This window comes from Phacochoerus africanus, chromosome X (genome assembly GCF_016906955.1).
Source record: "Phacochoerus africanus isolate WHEZ1 chromosome X, ROS_Pafr_v1, whole genome shotgun sequence".
In the NCBI taxonomy this organism is placed as follows: domain Eukaryota; kingdom Metazoa; phylum Chordata; class Mammalia; order Artiodactyla; family Suidae; genus Phacochoerus; species Phacochoerus africanus.
In genome coordinates this window covers 87159246-87181593 of record NC_062560.1, presented here as the reverse complement: position 1 = coordinate 87181593, position 22348 = coordinate 87159246, and the positions used below count along the sequence as shown (strand labels likewise).

At 46.4% G+C, this 22348-nt stretch overlaps 1 protein-coding gene across 6 annotated transcripts in view; it reads right to left on the bottom strand.

Moving 5' to 3' along the window:
- ARMCX4 (armadillo repeat containing X-linked 4) overlaps positions 1 to 21826 on the bottom strand; it is a 28248-nt gene extending 6422 nt beyond the window's left edge. The window contains exons 1-8 of one of the 6 annotated variants that reach the window (XR_007132835.1): positions 21693 to 21826; positions 21127 to 21199; positions 20246 to 20366; positions 19873 to 19953; positions 19503 to 19557; positions 19026 to 19165; positions 4134 to 4316; positions 1962 to 3835 (exon numbers count right to left, since the gene is read on the bottom strand). Coding sequence is in view for 4 of the 6 variants with exons in the window: in XM_047765082.1 (XP_047621038.1) it covers positions 10996 to 19017 (8022 nt within the window). In the remaining 2 variants the exon portion in view is untranslated. Of the gene's footprint in view, positions 1 to 1961; positions 3836 to 4133; positions 4317 to 10704; positions 19166 to 19502; positions 19558 to 19872; positions 19954 to 20245; positions 20367 to 21126; positions 21200 to 21692 lie in introns of those variants that run through there. The other 5 variants (XR_007132834.1, XM_047765082.1, XM_047765084.1 and 2 more) reach the window with 5 other exon arrangements.
- Between the last annotated feature and the right edge of the window lie 522 nt (positions 21827 to 22348).

Below are 22348 nucleotides of genomic sequence, written 5' to 3'. Positions count from 1 at the left end.
ATTCTGTTCTCAGTTTTTCAATCTGTATCCCTTGCTGGGGCTACCTGACTCACTCCCTGGTTTCAGTTATCATCTATAATATGTTTAGTCAGACATTTCTTCTGTGCTCTGTATCTACACTCTGGGAAGGGCATTGCAGCGTCTAGAACAGTCCACCCCCTGTGCCTCCTAGATCCACCTTATATAAGTTATTGGATCAGCTCTTCCAGGAATCTGGCGGGCTTCTTTGCTTAGGGAAACAAGACAAACTGTAGCCCCCAACATTGCAGCTGGTCTCAAAACTACAAACGGCCTCCTCCCTCTTCCACTATCAATTATAGATCCCCATCACTCTTAGGGTCTTGGTGGCTTGCCCTCACTCCTGATCATCATGTCTTTCTCAGGTTGGAGTTGCTGTACTTATTTATACCCACATACCAAGCCCCTCAAACTATAAATAATGCTTGGGTTTTTCCTTCTTAGTCAACTTTTCAAAAAACATCCCCCATGAGGCCACAGGTGTAAGGTGAGTGAAAAGTGCTAACAGTAGTGAAGGTCATGGAGGATCTGCCCTAGCTGATTGTACAGGTGTTTATATCCTCCAGTCCTGCTTGTGCTTGATCTTGTGTGTAAAACTTCCACCTTGTTTCTGCACCTGCCCACTTTTATACTGTGGTGGATATGACAGAACTCAGCTCATGATGGCAGTTCTGGCTGCATGGTCACTTGCATGGTTACTTGATGTTTTATGGCCAGGCATTCCATATCTACTAAGATATAGTAGTGTATAAGGAGCTGTTTTTAAAAGGTATATAATTCTCCACTGTATGTGGCATGGCTTTGTTCCAGGACTCAAGCTCTGGACTAAGTTGTGACCTTCCCATTGGAGTTTACCAAAAATCTCACATGGCATCTTCCACCAATGCACATACCTTTAATATCTTAGAGCTTATGTACTGCATGGGCCAAGTGGCAGGACAGCTTGAAACCACAGCCTGGACCTGCTATAGGATCTTCTTTTGCTCTAAGCCTCAGTCAAAGTTGGCAGCTTTTTGTGTCACCAAATGCATGGGTGAAAACAGTAATTCCAGATGTGACATGTGCTGCTTCTAGAATCCAGTAAAGCCCACCAGACATTGAGTTTCCTTCTTCATGAGGAAGGTGGGAAAGGAAATAATTTGTCCTTTAAAGGTAATCTCCTGGCATGTCCCAAACCATTCAAACCCTAAAAACTGAACTTAATATAGCCAGCCCCTTGATCTTTGTAGACCTTATCTCTCATCCTAAGGAGTACATGTGCCATACAAGGCCTCCAGTGTGCTAGCCACTTCTTGGTCATTTGGTCCAATTAGCATGATGTCACCAATATAGTGGACTAGTATTTATGTTCAGATAGTCCAGATCTCTTCAGACTATATTATGACAGAGGACAGAAGAGTCAGTAGAGTCTTGAGGAAAAACTGTAAATGTATACTATTGCCATTCTATGTGAATGTGAACTTTTTTTGATGTTCCATTTAGATAAGGATAGGGAAAAAACATTTTCCAAATCAATAACTGATTACTATGTACCTAAAGCCATGTCATTCTGCTCTAGCAAAGATATATCTGACATGGTAACTGCACTTGTGCCACTACTTGGTTGAGTTTGCAATGGTTTCCTGTCATCTACCAGACTCTATCCATGTTTCACAGGGGTTCAACCTGATGTATTAAATGGAGATATGATGGGGACCACATCACAGCATCCTTTTATCCTTTTTTTTTTTTTTTTTTTTTTTTGCTTTTTAGGGCCACAGGTGTGGCATATGGAAGTTCCCAAGCTAAGGGTCAAATTGGAGCCACAGCCGCCCGCCACAGCCGCCCGCCACAGCCACAACCACAACGACGCAGGATCCAAGCCATGTCTGCGAACTACATCACAGCTCACAGCAACACTAGAGCCTTAACGCACTGAGCGAGGCCAGGGATCGAACCCGCATCCTTATGGATATTAGTTTCTGCTGAGCCACAATGGGAACTCCTGACATCACAGCATTCTTTAGGTCTTTAAATGTGGCACTAACTTCTACCATCCCCTCCAGATGCTATCTATATGTTTTCATTTACTATCTTTGCTAAGGAAGGGGAAGACAATTATAACTTTTCCACTTGACCTCATCTAAAATAGCTCTGACTTCATATGCCAAAGAACCAATATGAGACTTGTACCAACTATCATTATGTCTATTCCAATTATACATTCAGAAACCAGGAAAATAACCATTGGATGGATCTATGGACCCAGTGGAGTCTACCCAGTGTAAAGCCAACATAGACTAGGAGCCCATTTAATTCCAAGCTCCCATCTGCTCCTATTCTAACAAGGCAGGGATGACTACAATTTAAATCTCTGAGTATCAATATCAACTCACAACCAGGGTCCATCAATCCTCAAAATGTTTGGGTATTCCCCTCTCCCTAGTACACAGTTACCTTAGTAAATGGAAGGACTGGAGGAATTGTTACTATGCACATATTGTAAGGTCCTGCTTCCTGGGTGCCCCACTACTTCAAACAGTGTGCCTTGCCTCAAAAACTGACTTAAGGCCAGAAGCTGAGCAAGAGAGTGTGACTTTTTATTGAGGCATCTTCCCTCAGACTCCTGGGCAGCTCTGATTTTTTATTTATTATCATATGAATTGTCAGATGCCTATTTTCCCTGGGGCCAAGTGTTATATTGACCACCCAATTCTATTACCTCTTAACCATCTATCCACCAGGTGCACTGTGTTCTAACTCTCTCCAAAGCTCTCTGCAGATCAGATCTCCCTGTCTATTACTCTTACAGTGTGGTGCATTATGATATTTGCATTCACCTGACTTCTGACAGTTGAATACAGTTATACTGACTCTATTACTTCAGGGGCATGATCATTGCTGTCAGCAATCCTCGTCCTGTAATGTTCCCTTCTATTCTGAGCACTGGTCTGCAGAGGCAGGCTACCAGTGAATTTATTAGCGATGCTAGTACCTCCTTTAACCAGTGCATTCTTATAGCTTTAACAAATGGAGTGCCCTTTAGGTCCTCCTGAAGAACATAGTCCTCTGGAAGGTTTTCTGGCCTTATAATATAGTTATTCTATCATTCCCACTTTCCTGAGCTTTTAATCCCTTCTCCCACCATCTGCTGTGGCAACTCTGGTGCACATACCTCACTTAATGTGGGCCATTGTCTTTTTTTCCATTCTTTGAGGAGCCATTCTAGTAGTGAGTTCACATGATCTCCTGGGGTCTTTTCCAGGGTGTTAAATCCTGTATCTTGGGAGAAGACTCTCAAATCAATTAATTCTCCCTTATTCAGTGTCATATTCTAGTGCCCCTGAGGAAGGCACTCAGAATTCTGTCCCATGCTTACCCCCTCAGCACCTGTTAGAACATGCTGGAAAGGCCCTGCAGCTCATTCTTGGGGTATTCCTTTTCCTTTCTTATTAGGTTCAGCACAATGCCAATGAAGTTATGCTGTGGCTTAATCATAGATATGGTCCCAGTGGCTAGGATGGTAAGTGGGGACAGATTGATCAAGAAACATGTTATCTCTCAGAGGAAAGAGCTCTGTGTGTCCAAGTGAGGTGAGGCACTAACCCTTAGTAGGAAGGAGTGGGGCATTTTTGAATGCTCAAGGGACTCAGGGAACTCTTAATAGATAAGACTTTTAGGGACATCAATCCAGATGTCCCCATTTCATGTGTCAAGGTCACCTTCCTTCAGGACAAGGGCCCTGATCTTGGCACAACAGACTTGCCTTGATTGGGATTTTTAACTTTCTTTGAAGCTTATTTCAGTAAGTCCTGGACCTGGTCCTCAATTTCTCCACCTGGAAAATATGAGGGCCTCTTTACATGCTGTGAATTAAACCCCCTGCTTTCACACATAGCTTAAATTACTGATTAATTTAATTCAGCTTTTCATTATTTTTTCAGTCAAAGCTGAGCAACAGCCACCCAGTTTTCTGGCCTTTCTTATATTTAATATTCCTCACCTATTTCTCCAAGTTCCACCTCATGGCATCAGTAAATGCATTCCCTTCCACCAGTACCATTCCAGTTCACCACCAGTGAAAGCTCTAACAACTTCTCCGCCACCTGTTCCAGGTATCTATCTACTCCACCTACCACGAATGATGGGGTCCTCACTGCCACTAAGCATCAGGTTATCCATCTCCAAAATTTCATCCCTGTATATGCTTTTCTGAACCTCTTCTTGTACCAACTTTGTAGGTTGGCTTCCTGGAGAGCAGACTCAGAGACAGTGTTCAGCATGAAGGGCTTTTATCAGGGAGTGCTCTTGGGATCAACCTGTGGAAAGGAAAAGAAAGAAGCAGGATTGGACAGAGGGAGATGTTAAGCTGTCCCATTTGGGGCAAGAAGGCCGTGTAGATCGGTCACTGAATGTGAAGTACCCCAGGAAGGGGCTATGACCTTGGGAGAGGTGGTTCTCTATCTGAGGCAATTCCTGAAGAGGGCTGACAGCTGAGGGATGTCTGCTGGCAGCACTCCTAGCAACTGAAATAATAAACTCTTTATTCCTGAAGGAGGATTAGGGCAACAGATTGCAGAATTCACCACAAGTGTGACATCCTATTTTCCACTGAAAATTTGGTAACCACCAAATGCTAGAATTGAGAAAAGCTTTACTTCCAAATCAGTTAATGAGATTTAAAATTTCGAACATTTAGGAGTTCCTGTCATGGCTCAGTGGTTAACAAATCCAACTAGGAACCATGAGGTTGCGGGTTTGATCCCTGGCCTTGCTCAGTGGGTTGAGGATCCAGCATTGCCGTGAACTGTGGTGTAGGTTCACAGACGTGGCTTGGATCCCACATTGCTGTGGCTCTGGTGTAGGCCGGCAGCTATAGCTCCGATTAGACCCCTAGCCTAGGAACCTCCATATGTCATGGGAGCAGCCCTAGAAAAGGCAAAAAGACCAAAAAAATTTTTTTCGAACATTTATATTTAAGGCTTAAATAATATTCATTTTAACTTTTTAACTTAGACCTTCCAAATATTCAGACGTAAATATGTGAACCTCCATTTATACTATTGCTTGAATATAAATGCTATGAAACGGCTAAATTCACGTTTGCTTTTGGTTAATTATGCAAAAAGTCCTGGTTTATTTATTTATTTCTTTATTTATTTTTATCTTTTCTAGAGCCGCTCCCACAGCATATGGAAGTTCCCAGGCTAGGGGTCTAATCAGAGCTGTAGCCACCAGCCTACACCAGAGTCACAGCAACGTGGGATCCAAGCCGCATCTGCAACCTACACCACAGGTCATGGCAACGCCAGATCCTTAACCCACTGAGCAAGGTCAGGGATCGAACCCGCAACCTCATGGTTTCTAGTTGGATTCATTAACCAATGAACCACAACGGGAACTCCAAAAAAAGTCCTGGTTTATTGTATAAATATCAGAAAATACAGATAAGTAAAAAATATTTAAACAAAATCGTCCATTAATCTAACACCCATAAGGAACTATTCACATTCTCAGAGTATACACAGCAAGGTTTATAACACAGAGATGATTTAAATAAGCACTTTTGTCATGAAAAGTATAGTATGTGCTTTTGCAGCCTATTTTCTCCATCTAAGATTATATGCTGAATTTTTTCCATGTAAATAAGTGTAATTGTCCATCAAAATTGTCAACAGCTACATAATGTCTCAGTGTGTAGACATACCTTAATTTCTTAGCCAAGTGGCTATTTTGAGACATTCGCGTTATTCAGTTTTTCACTCTTCAAAATGGTGCAAAGCAAATGAATGTATCTTTGAAAGAGAAACAGATTCACTGACATAGAGAACAGACTTTTGGTTGCCAAGGCAGAGGGGCTAGAAGAGGGATGGACTGAGAGGTTAGAGTTAGCAGACGTAAACTATTACATATAGAATGGATAAATACAAGGTCCTATGATAAACCATAATGGAAAAGAACATTTTAGAAAAAGAATACAGGAAAAGAAATGGGAAAAAACTAACTACATGGAGACTAAACAACATGCTACTAAAAAACCAATGGGTCAATGAGGAAATCAAGAAGGAAATTAAAAAATACCTCAAGACGAATGATAATGAAGACACAACCACTCAAAATCTATGGGATGCCACAGAAGCAGTGCTCAGAGGGAAATTCATAGCAATACAGGTCTTCCTAAACAAAGAAGGAAAAAAATCTCAAATAGACAACTTAACCCACTACCTAAATGAATTAGAAAAGAACAAAACCTAAAGTCAGCAGAAGGAAGGAAATCATAAAGATCAGAGAGGAAATCAATAAAATAGAGATTCAAAAAACAATAGAAAAAAATCAGTAAAACCAAGAGATGGTTTTTTGAAAAGGTAAATAAAATTGACAAACCCCTGGCCAGACTCACCAAGAAGAGGAGAGAAAAAAACCCAAATAAACAAAATAAGAAATGAAAAAGGAGAAATCACAACGGATACTGAAGAAATACAAAAAACCATAAGAGAATACTATGAACAATTTGTATGCTAACAAATTTGACAACCTAGAAAAAATGGACTTTTTAGAGACTTACAGCCTTACAAAACTGAATCAAGAAGAAATTGATCAACTGAACAGACTGATCACTAGAAATGAAATTGAATATGTCATAAAAACACCCCCTACAAATAAAATTCCAGGACCAGATGGCTTCAGAGGCAAATTGTACCAAACATACAAAGAGTAAATTATACCCATCCCCCTTAAACTTTTCCAAAAGGTTGAAGAAGGAAGATTCCCAAAGACATTCTCTGATGCCACCATCACCCTAATACCAAAACCAGACAAAGATACCACCAAAAAAGAAAACTATAGACCAACATCTTTGATGAATATAGACACAAAAATTCCCAACAAAATTTTAGCCAGCAAAATCCAACAACATATAGAGAAGATCATACACCATGACCAAGTGGGATTCATCCCAGGTGCACAAGGATGGTTCAACATATGCAAATCAATCAACGTCATACACCACATTAACAAAAGAAAAGTCAAAAACCACATGATCATCTCAATAGACGCAGAAAAAGCATTTGACAAAATTCAACATCCATTCATGCCAAAAACTCTTACCAAAGTGGGCATAGAGGGAACATACCTTAACATAATAAAAGCCATTTATGACAAACCCACAGCAAATATAATACTCAATGGAGAAAAGATGAAAGCCTTCCCACTAAAATCTGGAACAAGACAAGGATGCCCACTGTCACAATTGTTATTCAACATAGTATTGGAAGTCCTAGTTACAGCAATCAAACAAACAAAAGAAATTAAAGGTATCCAAATTGGAAGAGATAACACTGTATGCAGATGACATGATACAATATATAGAAAACCCTAAAGACTCAACCCAAAAACAACTTGAACTGATCAACAAATTCAGCAAAGCAGCGGGATATAACATTAACATTCAGAAATCAGTTGCATTTCTGTATACTAACAATGAAATATTAGAAAAGGAATACAAAAAAATACCTCTTAAAATTGCACCCCAAAAAATCAAATACCTGGGAATAAACCTGACCAAGGAGGTGAAAGACTTACATACTGAGAACTATAAAACAGTATTCAAGGAAATTAAAGAGGATTCAAAGAAATATAAAGATACTCCATGCTCCTGGGTTAGAAAAATTAATATTGTAAAAATGGACATACTACCCAAAGCAATCTACAGATTCAATGCAATCCCTATCAAATTACCCATGACATTTTTCATAGAACTAGAACAAACAATCCAAACATTTATATGAAACCTCAAAAGACCCAGAATTGCCAAAACAATCCTGAGGAACAAAAACCAAGCAGGAGGCATAACTCTCCCAGACTTCAGGCAACATTACAAAGCCACAGTCATCAAGACCATGTGGTACTGGAATGAAAACAGACATACAGATCAATGGAACAGAATAGAGAACCCAGAAATAAACCCAGACACCTATGGTCAATTTGTCTTCAACAAAGGAAGCAAGAGTATAAAATGGGAAAAAGACAGTCTTTTCAGCACATGGTGCTGGGAAAACTGGACAGCTGCATGTAAATCAATGAAACTGGAACACACCCTCACTCCATGCACAAAAATAAACTCAAAATGGCTGAAAGATTTAAATGTAAGACAGGACACCATCAAACTCTTGGAAGAGAACACAGGCCAAACATTCTCTGATATCAACCTTACAAATGTTTTCTCAGGTCAGTCTCCCAAAGCAACAGAAATAAAAGCAAAAATAAATCAATGGGATCTAATCAAATTGACAAGTTTTGCACAGCAAAGGAAACCATAAAGAAAACAAAAAAACAACTTACAGAATGGGAGAAAATAGTTTCAAATGGTGCAACTGACAAGGGCTTTATCTCTAAAATATACAAACAACTTATACAACTCAACAGCAAAAAAGCCAACAACCCAATGGAAAAATGGTCAAAAGACCTGAATAGACATTTCTCCAAAGAAGATATACAGATTACCAACAAGCATGTGAAAAAATGCTCAACATCCCTGATTATTAGCGAAATGCAAATCAAAACTACCATGAGGTACCACCTCACACCAATCAGAATGGCCATCATTAATAAGTCCACAAATAACAAATGCTGGAGAGGGTGTGGAAAAAAGGGAACCCTCCCGTACTGTTGGTGGGACTGTAAACTGATACAACCACTATGGAAAACGGTATGGAGGTACCTTAGAAAACTACACATAGAACTACCATATGACCAAGAAATCCCATTCTTGGGCATATATCTGGACAAAACTTTCCCTGAAAAAGACACATGCACCCGTATGTTCATTGCAGCACTGTTCACAATAGCCAAGACATGGAAACAACCTAAATGTCCATCGATAGATCAATGGATCAAGATGAGGTGGGATACACACACACACACACAATGGAATACTACTCAGCCATAAAAAAGAACCCAACAATGCCATTTTTAGCAACATGGATGGAACTAGAGACTCTCGTACTAAGTGAAGTAAGTCAGAAAGAGAAGGACAAATACCATATGATATCACTTATATCTGAAATCTAATATACGGCACAAATGAAACTTTCCACAGAAAAGAAAATCATGGACATGGAGAATGGACTTATGGTTGCCAAGGGGGAGGGAGTGGGATGGATTGGGAATTTGGCTTAATAGATGCAAACTATTGCCTTTGGAATGGATAAGCAATGAGATCCTGCTATATAGCACTGGGAACTGTATCTAGTCACTTATGACGGAGCATGTATGTGAGAAAAAAGAATGTACACATGTAAGTGTAACTGGGTCAACTTTCTGTACAGTAGAAAATTGACAGAACACTGTAAACCAGCTATAATGGAAAAAATAAAAATCTTTATAAAATAAATATATATATACACACACATATATAATTGAATCACTTTGCTTACAGCAAAATTAACACAACTTTGTAAATCAACTATATTTAAATAAAAATTTTTTAAAAATGAAAAGATGCACAGCTTTGTACAAGTTGATTATTCGATTATCTCCTAAAGATAAATTTCTAGAAGTGGAATTACTGGGTCAAAGACCACACACATCTTGAAAGCTTCTGAAACATGTATCCAAATGGCCCTTGTACCAAGTGCCCTCCCACCAGCACAGTTTGAGGGTGTTCCTCCCCCCCCCCCCGCCCACATTCTCATCACACTCTGGGGTGGAAGAGAGATGGATCCTCACCAGTATGGATGCCAACAGCCTTTTCCATGGTCCCATAAAGGCTCTGCCACAACCAACCTTATAAAAGAAATCTCACGAAAGCACTAAAAAATATTCTTTCTTCTATTATATTTCCTTCTTATTTCAAAATAATAACTGATGTATTCACTCCCATAGACACCAGACTTGGACAAGAAAGAGGATGTTTTCCTAGCAAATACCCTCAGGACCCTAAAATACCTGTCCCTCTCTCTATGTCCCAAGGACAGATTTCAGCACTTCTTCATTCAAAGCATCTCTCACTTCCTTCCTCCTCTCACCACTCCCATGGCCAGCAGTGAAATCTCACGCCTTTAGCATCTATACCTGAACTATGGTGCTAACGTCCTGACCAGTGTTCCAACCTCCAGTGGCCACTCCTGTCTCCACCCCAACTCTGACCCATTCTGCACACAACTCAGCTACATTGCCTTCCTTTCATCCTGTCATTCCTCTAGTCACAAGAGGCTTTGGTGTCTCCCTGAGGTGGCTGGAGTAACATGCAAACATCTCAGCTTAGAAATCAGGGTTCCCCATGAATGGGACGCACCCCAAGTGCTGGACTGTATTTCCCATCACTCCCCTCCCACACTTTGCACTCCAGGCAGGCCAGCCTCCTCTCTGGAGCAAGATCCCCACCTCCATGCCCTTCTTCCCGTCCTTCCTCCCTCCTCCAGTGCCCAGCCAGCCTGTTTTTATCCTATCCTTCATGCCCAGCTTCCTTAAGTGTCCCCTCCTCTATAAAACTTTCCCTGACCACCGTTGCTTGCAGAAGTTTCTGCTGCCTCTAAGCACTAATAGGAAACAGCTGACCATTATCAGAGGTTCTTGAGTTTTGTTCATATCTTTTTGTTTCCATACATCTTGCCTTTCCAAACAGGCATAAATTCAAGGACAAAGACGTGTCTTTTTTTCTGCTTAAAACACACAACTTTATTGATGACATAAAAATAAAGTCTCAAATGTATAAACATAAGTCCACACAAAGGACCAAAGATAACCTTACTTATGAAAAATCAGTTCAGTTTCTGCTCATGAAGCATACCAAAAATATCTCAATCCAGACAAGGGTAAAAAATCAACACATGTATTTTCAGTACAAGTTTGAATTCATTTGGTGTTCATAAAATGGTCCAGCTATAGACCATCAGAAGCAACATCAGTTTAGAAGTTATAATGCAATTTACAATGTGCATTACTTCCAGGCTACAAAACCACAATATTACTCAAATTTGTTTGGAAAACTACAACTAATTAGAGTTTACTTAATAATAGCTCAACTCTTTCTTTCACCTCAGGGTCATTGTATTCTGCTGCTAAGACTCGAAGTTTCTTGGCACATGCTTTAGGCCGCTGGAATACGAAATAAAGGGAATTTTTACTGAACTTGTCCTGGGTAAATACTTTTGCTCTTCTTTTAAAATGGTAATTTATATTTTCAAATAGTGAAAGAGCATTAAGAATATTCTCCTTTGTCTCTTTCTTGCTAAAAATATTAATCAGTGATGCTGGTGCATTGGCAATGAGCAAGTCTTTTGTCATAGATGGATTTTTAGAGAAATTTAAAAGCATTCCCAAAATATGGTCTTTAGTTTCTCCACTTCCCACGGTTAACAAACGAAGAAATTCTGAAATGTAATTTGTAACCATATGCTGATATTCACTAATAATAGTCAGGTGCTTTATCAATCTCAGTCCAGCCAGCTGCACATTTGAATTCAGGGGATAGGTGATAGTGTCTTCACATACTTGGTTTAAGTATGTTTTAACCTTCCGATGATTTTCAGCAGCCACCGAGATATTATTCAGTGCATTTAAAGCCTTCTGCCTAACACTGGGGTAGGGGTTATTGAGCAAGCCTTCAATAATTGAGATTCTACCTGCATTACGAATGACTTCATGGGAAAATGGGTAGTCAGGACTGTTATATAGAGCATTATTGGCTATTTCATGAATAGAAGGATCTTCAGTCATCTCAATCATGCAAATAAGTTTTTCAAGCTCTCGTGGATCCATGTTAGTTTCACGTTTACAGCGGCAGGCCCAGGGCTGAATTTTCTCCCCAGATCTGATCTGCTTTCTGAGCTCATCTTCAGGTGGGAAGCAAGACTCATTTTGGTATGGAAATTTCATTTCTGTCCAGATCATTGCTCCCGCCCATGACCCCATTCCTGCCCCAGGAACCATGGATGGATATGTGACTCTTGATTCTGCTGACTTTTTGGCTTTAGTCTTAGGTACACATTTTTCCTCACTTTTGTTTTCATTACTATCCCAGAAACAAGACTTTACATCGACTCCACCAGCAGCCTCAAGCTTATCCTTGGTGCTGGTCTTATTTTCAGCCCCCTGCTGAAAATTGACATTTTTCTCACGATTGGATCTGAATTCATTACTGTTCTCACTCTCAGCCCAAAACAATGATCTTAAACTGATCTCCTCGATATCAGGGCTAGATGCTCTACTTACCTCATCCTCATCTACATCCTCAGCCAAAGTCCAGGACCCCATGTCAGCCTCTTCCCCAGCCCCAAGCCTAGACCCTGTAGTGGCTGCATCTCCATCCCAGAGCCAAGACTCCTGCCTGACCTCAGTCCCAGACTCAGCCCCCAAACAGGAATCCATACAGGTGGTTTCATTAGATCTGATCCAGCACCCAATATTGGCCTTCTTCTCAGCCCTGAATCTGGAACTAATGACAGCCTCTTCCCCAACCCCTGAGCTGGATTCAATACTGGCTTCATTTTTACCTCCAGGACTAGACACAATACCAGACTCTTCCCCTCTCCAGAACCAGGATCCTGTACTAGCCTCACTCCCAGCCCCAAGCCAGGATGCTTCATTGGCCTCCATCCCAGCACTTACCTGAGACCTTCCACTGGTCTGGTCTCTAGCCCTAGCCCAGGACCCTCCACTTGCTTGCTCGTCAGGCCCCAAGCTAGACCCTCTACTGGCTTCCTTCCCAGGCCTAGACCCAGCCCATGATTTTCTACCAGCCTGATTCCCACTGCCAGCCCAGGAGCCTCCTCCACTGGCCTGATCTTCAAATCCGGGTTTGGAACAGCTACCAGCCTGATCACCAGCCACAACCCAGGACTGCCCACTGGCCTGACTCCCACCACCAGCCCAGGACCCACCACTGGGCTGATCTGCAGACCCTGAACTAGACCCGCCAGTGGCCTGGTCCTCAGCACCAGACCAAAATGCTCCTCCACTGGCCTGCTCTTCAAATCCGGGTTTGGAACAGCTACCAGCCTGATCACCAGCCACAACCCAGGACTGCCCACTGGCCTGACTCCCACCACCAGCCCAGGACCCACCACTGGGCTGATCTGCAGACACTGAACTAGACCCGCCAGTGGCCTGGTCCTCAGCACCAGACCAAAATGCTCCTCCACTGGCCTGCTCTTCAAATCCGGGTTTGGAACAGCTACCAGCCTGATCACCAGCCACAACCCAGGACTGCCCACTGGCCTGACTCCCACCACCAGCCCAGGACCCACCACTGGGCTGATCTGCAGACCCTGAACTAGACCCGCCAGTGGCCTGGTCCTCAGCACCAGACCAAAATGCTCCTCCACTGGCCTGCTCTTCAAATCCGGGTTTGGAACAGCTACCAGCCTGATCACCAGCCACAACCCAGGACTGCCCACTGGCCTGACTCCCACCACCAGCCCAGGACCCACCACTGGGCTGATCTGCAGACCCTGGACTAGACCCTCCAGTGGCCTGGTCCTCAGCACTAGACCAGAACGCCCCTCCACTGGCCTGCTCTTCAAATCCGGGTTTGGAACAGCTACCAGCCTGATTGCCAGCCACAACCCAAGACTGTCCATTGGCCTGACTCCCACCACCAGCCCAGGACCCACCACTGGGCTGATCTGACTGATCTGCAGGTGCTGGACTATACCCTCCAGTGGCCTGGTTCTCTGTGCCAGACCAGAATGCTCCTGCACTGGCCTTTTCTTCAAATCCAGGTTTGGAACAGCTACTAGCTTGATCACCAGCCACAACCCAGGACTGCCCACTGGTCTGACTCCCAGCACCAGCCCAAGACCCGCCACTGGACTGATCTGACTGATCTGCAGACATTGGACTAGACCCTCCAGTGGCCTGGTCCTCGGCACTAGACCAAAATGTTCCTGCACTAGCCTGATCTTCAAATCCAGGTTTGGAACAGCTAACAGCCTGACCCACAGCCCCAGCCCAAGATGCTCCACTGACCTGATTCCCAGTAACAGCCCAGGACCCACCACTGGATGGGTTCATGAGTCCTAGCCCAAGTCCTCCAATGACCTGACCACCAGCCCCAGCCCAGGACCCTCCTACACTAGCATGATTCCCACTGTAAGCATAGTACCATCCAGTAGACTGAGCCTCAGGCACTGGCCTTGGTCCTCCACTGGCCTGGTCCCCAATGCCAGCCCAGGAATCTCCAACAGACTGGTCCCTGGGCACCAATGTAGAACCTCCACTAACCTGGCCTCCACTATCAGCCCAAGACACATTTCCAGATTTGGCCTGATCCTCAGATCTAAGCTTTGCCTCACCACCAGCCTGATGTCCAGGTTCGGCCCAGGACACTTCATTGGCCTGGTCCACAGCCCCAACCAAGAACCCTCTACTGGCTTGGTCCCCAGAGTCAGTCCAGGACCCTCCACTGGACTGGTCTTCTGGCCCTGACCTGGACCCTCCACCAGCCTGGCCACCAGCACTAGCCAAAGATCCTTCTTCACTGACTTGATCCTCAAATCTAGGCTTAGCCCCACCACCAGACTGATCAACAGTCCCAGTCCATGAACCTCCACTGGCCTGATCCACAGCTCCAACCAAGAATCCTTCACTGGCCTGGTTCCCAGTGCCAGCCCAGGACCCAACACTGGACTGGTCTGCAAACCCTGGCCTAGACCCTTCACTGGCCTGTTCTCCAGCCATAACCCAGGACCCACTGCTGGACTGATCCACAGGCCCCAGCCTGGACCCTCCACTGGCTTGGTCTGTGGTGCCAGCCCAGACCCTTCCACTGGACTGACCTTCAGGACCGAGCCCAGCCCCAGCCCAGGACACACTTTCATGGGCCTGATCCTGAAGTCTAGGCTTAGATATAGCACCAGACAGATCACTAGTCCCAACCCAGGACGCACCACCAGACAGATCACTAGTCAGAATCCAGGACCCACCAGTAGCCTGGTCCACAGCTACAGCCCAGTACCCAATATTAACCACATTCCCAGTTGTAGCCTGAGCCCAGGGCCCTGCATTAGCCTGAATCCCAGTCCCATCCTGGGACCTTCCACTGGCCTGTTCCTGAGCCCCAGCCCAGGACACTCCATTGGCCTGGTTCTCAACCACAGTCCAGGACACTCCAATGGCCTCTCCCCCAGCCCAGGATACCCCACTGGTCTGGCCCCCAGCCCAAGAACTCTCACTGGCCTGAGCTCCAGCCCAGGGAACCCCAACGGCCTGGTTTCCAGTGCCAGCCCAAGAACCCCCACTTGCCTGGTTCTCAGCCACAGTCCAGGACCCTCCAACAGCCTTGTCCCCAGTCTCTACCCAGTAACCTCCACTGGCCTGGCCTCCAGCCCAGGACTGTTGACTGGCATGACTCCCAGCCCAGAGGCCCCCACTGGCCTGGTCCCCAACTCCAGCCCAAGACTGAATACCAACCTCATTCTCACTCCGAGCCCCACTCCAGGACTCAACACTGGTTTCATTCTCATCATCAGCCCAGGACATGCTATTCTCCCAGTATCCATCCCTAGCCTGAAACCTAAATTTGATCCATCGCTCAGAAGCAATCCAGTCCTCAACACCAATACCACTCCAGTAGTAGTCGTGGACCTTAGGTTGAGACTTCCCGTAGGCCTGAGTGTCTGCCCCATCCTCACTCTCAGAAGTGGGTGTGGCCTTAGCCTTGGGCTTTACAGAGACATCTCCTGTGGCTTCTGCCTCAGACTTATGTATAGTCTTGTCCTTTGCCCCAGACTTACTTTGGGAATGGGTCACAGACTGACGCTGGCCAGAGCCCATCAGAGCTGCTCCAGCCTCTGCCTTAGACTCAGCCACACGATTGCCCCTGACCTTACTCCTGGCACCAAGCAAGGCCTCACCATGGGAACTGGCCACAGCTTGGGATGGGGCAGAGCCTATTGAATCTGCTCCAATCCCTGCCTTAGACACAGCATTGGGATTGCCCCTGACCTTACTCCTGGCACCAAGCAAGACCTCACCCTGGGAACAGGCCACAGCCTGGGGCTGAGCAGAGCTTGTTTTATCTGTTGGAGGCTGGGCAGGGTCTATTGTATCTGACCCAGTTCCTGCCTTAGACACAGCATTGGAATTGCCCCGGACCTTATTCTTAGTACCACTCAAGGCCTCACCTTGGGAATTGGCTACAGCTTGGGGATGGGCAGAGCCCTTTGTATCAGGCCTAGACCCTGCCTTAGACGCAGCACTGGGATTGCCCCGGACCTTGTTCTTAGTACCACACAAGGCCTCACCCTGGGAAGTGGCTGGAGACTGGGGATGGGCAGAGCTCTTTGTATCTGACCCAGGCCCTACCTTAGACACAGCACTGAGATTGCCCCGGACCTTATTTCTGGCACCAGATAAGGCTTCAGCTTGGGACCGAGCAGAGCCCATTATATCTGTTCCAGACTCTGCCTTGGACACATCGTTGGGATTACCCCTGACCTTACTCTTGGCACCAAGCAAGACCTCACCCTGAGAATTGGCCACTGCTTGGGGCTGGGCAGTGTTTGTTGTATCTGTTTGAGGCTGGGCAGAACATGTTGTATCTGGCCCAGACCCTACTTTAGACATAGCATTGGGATTGCCCCGGACCTTATTCTTCGTAGCAGGCAAGGATTCACCCCAGGAACAGGCCACAGCCTGAGGCTGAGCAGAGCCTGTTGTATCTGTTCGTGGCTGGGCAGAGCCCTTTGTATCTGACCCAGTCCATACTTTAGACACAGCACTGAGATTGCCCCGGACCTTATTCTTAGTTCCAGATGAGGCTTCACCCTGGAAATTGACCACAGCCTGGGTCTGAGCAGAGCCTATAGTATCCACTTGAGGCTGGGCAGAGTCAAATTTTGTGTCTGGCCCAGTCCCTGCCTTAGACACAGCATTGGGATTGCCCCGAACTTTATTCTTGACACCAGGCAAGGCCTCACCCTGGAAATTGGCCATAGCCTGGGGCTGGGCAGAACTCTTTGTATCTGTCCCAGTCCATACTTTAGACACAGCATTGGGATTGCCCCGGACCTTATTCTTGGTTCCAGGTGAAACTTCACCCTGGAAACTGGCCACACCCTGGGGCTGAGGAGAGCCGATTATATCTGCTTGAAGCTGGGCAGAGTCAAATTTTGTGTCTGGCCCAGTCCCTGCCTTAGACATAGCATTGGGATTGCCCCGAACCTTATTCTTGACACCAGCTAAGGCCTCACCCTGGGTATTGGTCATAGCCTGGGGCTGGGCAGAGCTCTTTGTATGTAGCCCAGCCCCTGACTTAGATATAGTATTGAGGTAGTCCTGAACCTTATTCTTGGTACCAGGCATGGCTTCACCCTGGGAACTGGCCATATCCTGAGGCTGACCACCAGCCCTGGGTTCTGCCTTGGCCTCTACCATAGACATGGCATCAGGATCACCCCTGCCATCAACCCTGGAATCAGGGAGAACATCAGCTTGGGTCTTGGCCCCACCTTGAGGCTGCACACAGGTTTTCACATCTGTCCCAACCCCTGCCTTGCACTTGCCTTTGGCTTTGCCCTTAGATTTACCTCTAGTACTAGGTAGAGCCTCAGCGTAGCTCTTGGTAGAAGTCTGAGACTGTGCCTTTGTGTCTGTCCCAGCCTCTTCTTTAGACTTGGTGTTGGCATTGCCCTGAGCCTTAATCTTGTCATCAAGCAAAGCATCAGCCTGGACCGTGGCTGTAGGCTGATGCTGTGTATAGGACTCAATGTCTATCCCAAACCCCACCTTAGATATGGAATTGGGATTTACTCTACCCATAACCCTGGCATCAAACATAGCCTCAGCCTGAGCACTGGCTACAGCTTGAAGCTGAGCAGAAGCCCACATGTCAGCTCCAGTCATTGCCCTATATATGACATTGATATTTCCCCTATCATCAACCCTAGCACCAGACATTGTCTCAGCCTGTCTCTGGATCACAGTCTGAGATTGTATAGAAATATTCATATCTGCCCCCACCCCTGCTTTATACATGACATTGGCATTACTCCCAACATCAGCCATTGCCCCACGCATGGCTTCAGTCTGGGCCTTGGTTACAATCTGAGGCTGAACAGAAGCCCTCATGTCGGTGGCAGACCCTGCCTGATGCATGGTATTGTAATTCCCCTTGGCTTCAACCCCAGTACCAAGCACATTATCAACCTGGTTCTCAGCCACAACCTGAGAGAGTGCACAGGACTTCATATCTGTTCCAGTTTCTGCTTTGGCCATGGTATTAGGATTTCCCTTAGCATCAACTGTGGTACCAGACCTGGCCTCAGGCTGAGTCTTGGCCACACTCACAGTCTCTTCCCAGGCTCTTGCCTTGGTCTCAGCCACAATTCCAATCTTGTTTATGGCACCCATCATGGCCACTTCCCCGGTTACTGCCAAGGCCTCATTCTGTGTCACCATTACTCTGTTCACCTCTTTCTCTTTTTCAGCCAATATACGAGTTTCTGCTTTGGTCTGGGTCATTGCTTCTTTCTTGGTCTCTGCCCTAGCAACAAGTGCCCAAGCTTTGGCTTTTGTCTGGGTCACTGCCTCTTTCTTGACTAGTCTCCCAGCCTCAGAGTCAGTTTGAGTTACTGCCTCTTTCATAGCCACATCATAGGCTTCAGCCTCAGTCAGAGTCACTGCCTCTGTCATGACCACTGTTTCAGCCATTGTTGTGGCCTCAGATTGGGTCTCTGTCTCTGCCTCAGCCATTGCCTTGGCTTGAGAGTTGGCTTGGGTTCTGGCTTTAGCAGTGGCCTTAGTCTCGACTTCAGCCCCAGCCCTACCTCCAGCTCCAGTTTCTGCTCCAGTATTGGGCTTGGGTCTAGTCTCAATCTTTGTCCCAGCCATGGCTTCACACATGGCCACGGTCTGGTTCTGTATCCCAACCATATTCTCCATCTTGACTCTGGGCCCATTTCTGGCAAGTCTCCTCACACCCTGGGCTCTTCCCTTGGTTAATCTGTAAATGTAGTAGCAGGTACCAGCCCAAATCATCAGTCCTGCAGTCACCCAGCCCACTTCCTGAACACGACCCATGTAATCACCCCTGCTGATGGCACGAACAAGGTACAGAGGGGCTCAATCAGGCTGGGAAAAGAGGGTAGTAGTAGGTCTGGGTGTAGGCCTGTGAGGGCGCTGGTCTTCAGCCACTCAGAGGCCACTACAGCTGCCACTGGAGGTGGACCTAGAAGTGGAGGAAGGAAATGGACTAAAATTTCTAATTCTGTGCATCATACAGACAGATACACAGAAGGACAGGAAAGTGTAGAAATGATGTACTTGATGGGGGAAGACGATGATCAGCAAATTCTCTCTCCACCCCTTTTATTTCATCTCCTCCCCATCTTCCCTAGTGCCCAACAATTTCCCCCAAGGTACTTTCATACACATGTCCTTATACAAAATGAACAGTGGAAAGGATGGTGGTAGGGCTGACTATGAATGGGAAGCACTCGGACCTTGATTTTTTTACTGGACCTACTCTAGTCATCAATCCCACAGGTCCCCACCCTCATACCAACCTGCAATGGTCAAGGCAGTTCCCTCCTCTTTCCTTCTCTTGATTGGAGATATACCCTAAAATAGATTAGGAGCTCATGAGATCTGTGAACCTGGAGACAGACAGGCAAGTGGAAGGACAGACAGGAGTGGAGATTTTGTTCTTGATGACATATATATTATTAGCAAACTACCTCACTGTCTCCTCCAGTTCACCCCATTCCCTGTACCAAAATAAAGGTGAAGGGGTGGGTTAAGTGACAGGGATGGAGGGAAAGGTGACTGCAAAGGGGAGAGGCTGAGGATCCTCTAGACTGGATATTGACCTGATTGGATGGACACTGATCTCCAGCAACCCACCCTAGACATCCAGGGTGGTCCCAATCCTCTTACCAGTCTATATCATTTGGGAATAATTTCCTCCTTGTTTCTTTGTGTCCAGTGATCTCAAACCTTTCAGACCTGCAGGCAGACCTATGGACAAGTAAACAAACAGGAAATAGAGACTGAGTCCTTCACAGATCAGACAAGCACCCAGCCCCTGCCTTGGGAGAGCCCATGTCGCATTTGCTAGTATCTTGTGGTCCCTCCTTTCAAGTCTTCTCTCAGTCACACTCCAACCCACCCTTTCCCCCAATATTCCTGTTTCCTGCACTGAAATCAGTAGACGGGGGTGGCAACACTGTAGAAATCTGGCATAGTGTAGGGGAGGCAGAAGTACCCTCCACTGAGACCCTCTCAAGTCTCAGCCACCTTATGCACTCACCCTCTCTTGTTATCCCCAGGCGCTGCCCACCTTCACACCAACCTCCAGGGTTCCGGGCCCGTCTCCCACTTTCTCGTGCTTTCAGGGGGTAAACACCCCTACTGTGGGCCTATGGGAAGATCTAGGAACAAAGAGAAACAGGGGAAAGTGAATGTTGAGTGCTTGTGACATCCCAGCACCTAAGAAAGAAATGGGTCCCGGGACCTGCCTCATCAGATTTAGAGACTTGTTCTCTGGTAAGCAAAACCTAAGGCTTCTCCAGTACTGAAACAGGAGGCTGGGGAGGGGGGAGAGTGTGCAGGAAAAAGAAGAGAGACAGGCAAATTATTCTAAAACCACTTGTAGGATTCTAGGGCTTCTCGCAAAAGTCCATTATTTCCTTCACCAGGGTGTGCAGACAGGTGGGGGGAATCTGGAAAACTGAAAAATGCGAAAACAGATGGAAGCCCCCAGATCCCATGTTCTAGGATCACAGCCTACTGCCATCTATTTCTCCTTAAACCCATCTCTAGGAGTCTCCAGCAAAGGAGACAAGGGGGGTGGGTGAGGCTTTGACTTCTGCAGAATCACCATGCCTCCCTCGCAAAGGCTATTTCCAAAAAAAAAAAAAAAAGGTAATTCTTTATACGACAATTTGTATTTTCCCAATATTGTCTAAAGTGCAAATAAAAGCACCTATAAAAAGCATCCATAAAAGCTGCCGTATTTACTGGTCTTCAACATGCAATTTCAGTTAAAAAGCCCAAGCTTGGTAAGTAAAGGCAGTTTAGGGAAAGCCCCCGATAGCACCCCTTATACTCCACCGGATAGCGGTGCCTGTCATTGAGAATATTCATGTAGAACTTCAACGGTTCGCAGCGAGTGCTCGTGCCCACACTAACCTCCGCTGATCCTGTGCAGTTTTCTCCTCGACTTCTTCCCTCGCCTCACCACCAACAGTGCCACACCGAACGACTGTCGTCAGACAGGAGAGAGTAAAGGCGCTGAGTGCTTGAATCAGCAGCCAGGACACAAATCTCAATACTCGCTTTCCTGGATTTAGGAACCCGGTTATCAAACATCCCTGCCCATATTTTGAGACCGTCACCCGCACTAACCCCGCCGTCCAGTCACCAAGGCCCACCATTTTCTCTGCAAACGCCACTGTGGCCTGTCCCTTCCACTGAAAGGAGCAGGAAGCGGAGCGGACGTGTGTGGTCGGTGATTACAGTCAGAAAGGATGGAGCATCTTAATCTCTGCATTTCCCTCTTGAGACACTCCCCCCACCATCCGCCCTGTCAAAGCCCACGGTTCCCCAGCACAGACGTAGGCAGGAGGAGGAGGGCTCTGGAGAATCCAAGCGCAGGCTAAGGGAACTTGAGCCCGCTTTGTCCCCCACCCCCGAACCCGCCCCTCTGGGTCGGCGGTCCGCTGCTGCCCTGGCCGCGGCGCGCGCGAGGCCCTTACCTGCTCCGCTTCCCCGGGCCCGAAGCCAGCCCGCCGTGCGCAGGGTAGCGGGGAGCTGGTATCCAGGCAGGAGTGACGACTGCACCGAAGGCTGCGTCGCTCTGCAGCTCCCGGTCACGTGACGGCCCAGCGTCACCGCCGAGCTCGCCCTCCGACAGCCCCCTCTCCGCCCCCGGGCTGGCGGGGAGTTCAACAGGACCCTCCCCTCCACCTCCGCACGCACGATTTCCCCCGCCACCCAGCAGCGCGCGAGGCCCCGTCACTCAGCTCGCTCCTCTCCAATCTGAGAGCCCACAAGTGGCATCACCTCCCTGCGGTTGGAGTTTGCCCTTCTCTTGTTACCAGGGAGGGTCTGCATCCCCCATCCACGCCCAGGCCTTGTCTCTGGCCTTTGCTGTTCTTTGAGGACTCTCTCTTTCTCTCAAGTGCAGTAAGATCACCGTCCCCGTGGGGTACGTTGTTGCACCAAAAAGGGCTAGGGAAGGGGTATTAGGAAGGGGTGCATAGAGTGAGAGGAGAGGCTTAACTTTTTTTTCTCTCTCTCTTCCTTTTTTTCCCCCATTTAACGTCACATTCATTGTTTCTGTAATGGGGAAATGGCGTCAAGCCATTTTCGTTCGACATTTACAAATTAGGTTGTAAAAATAACAAAAGAC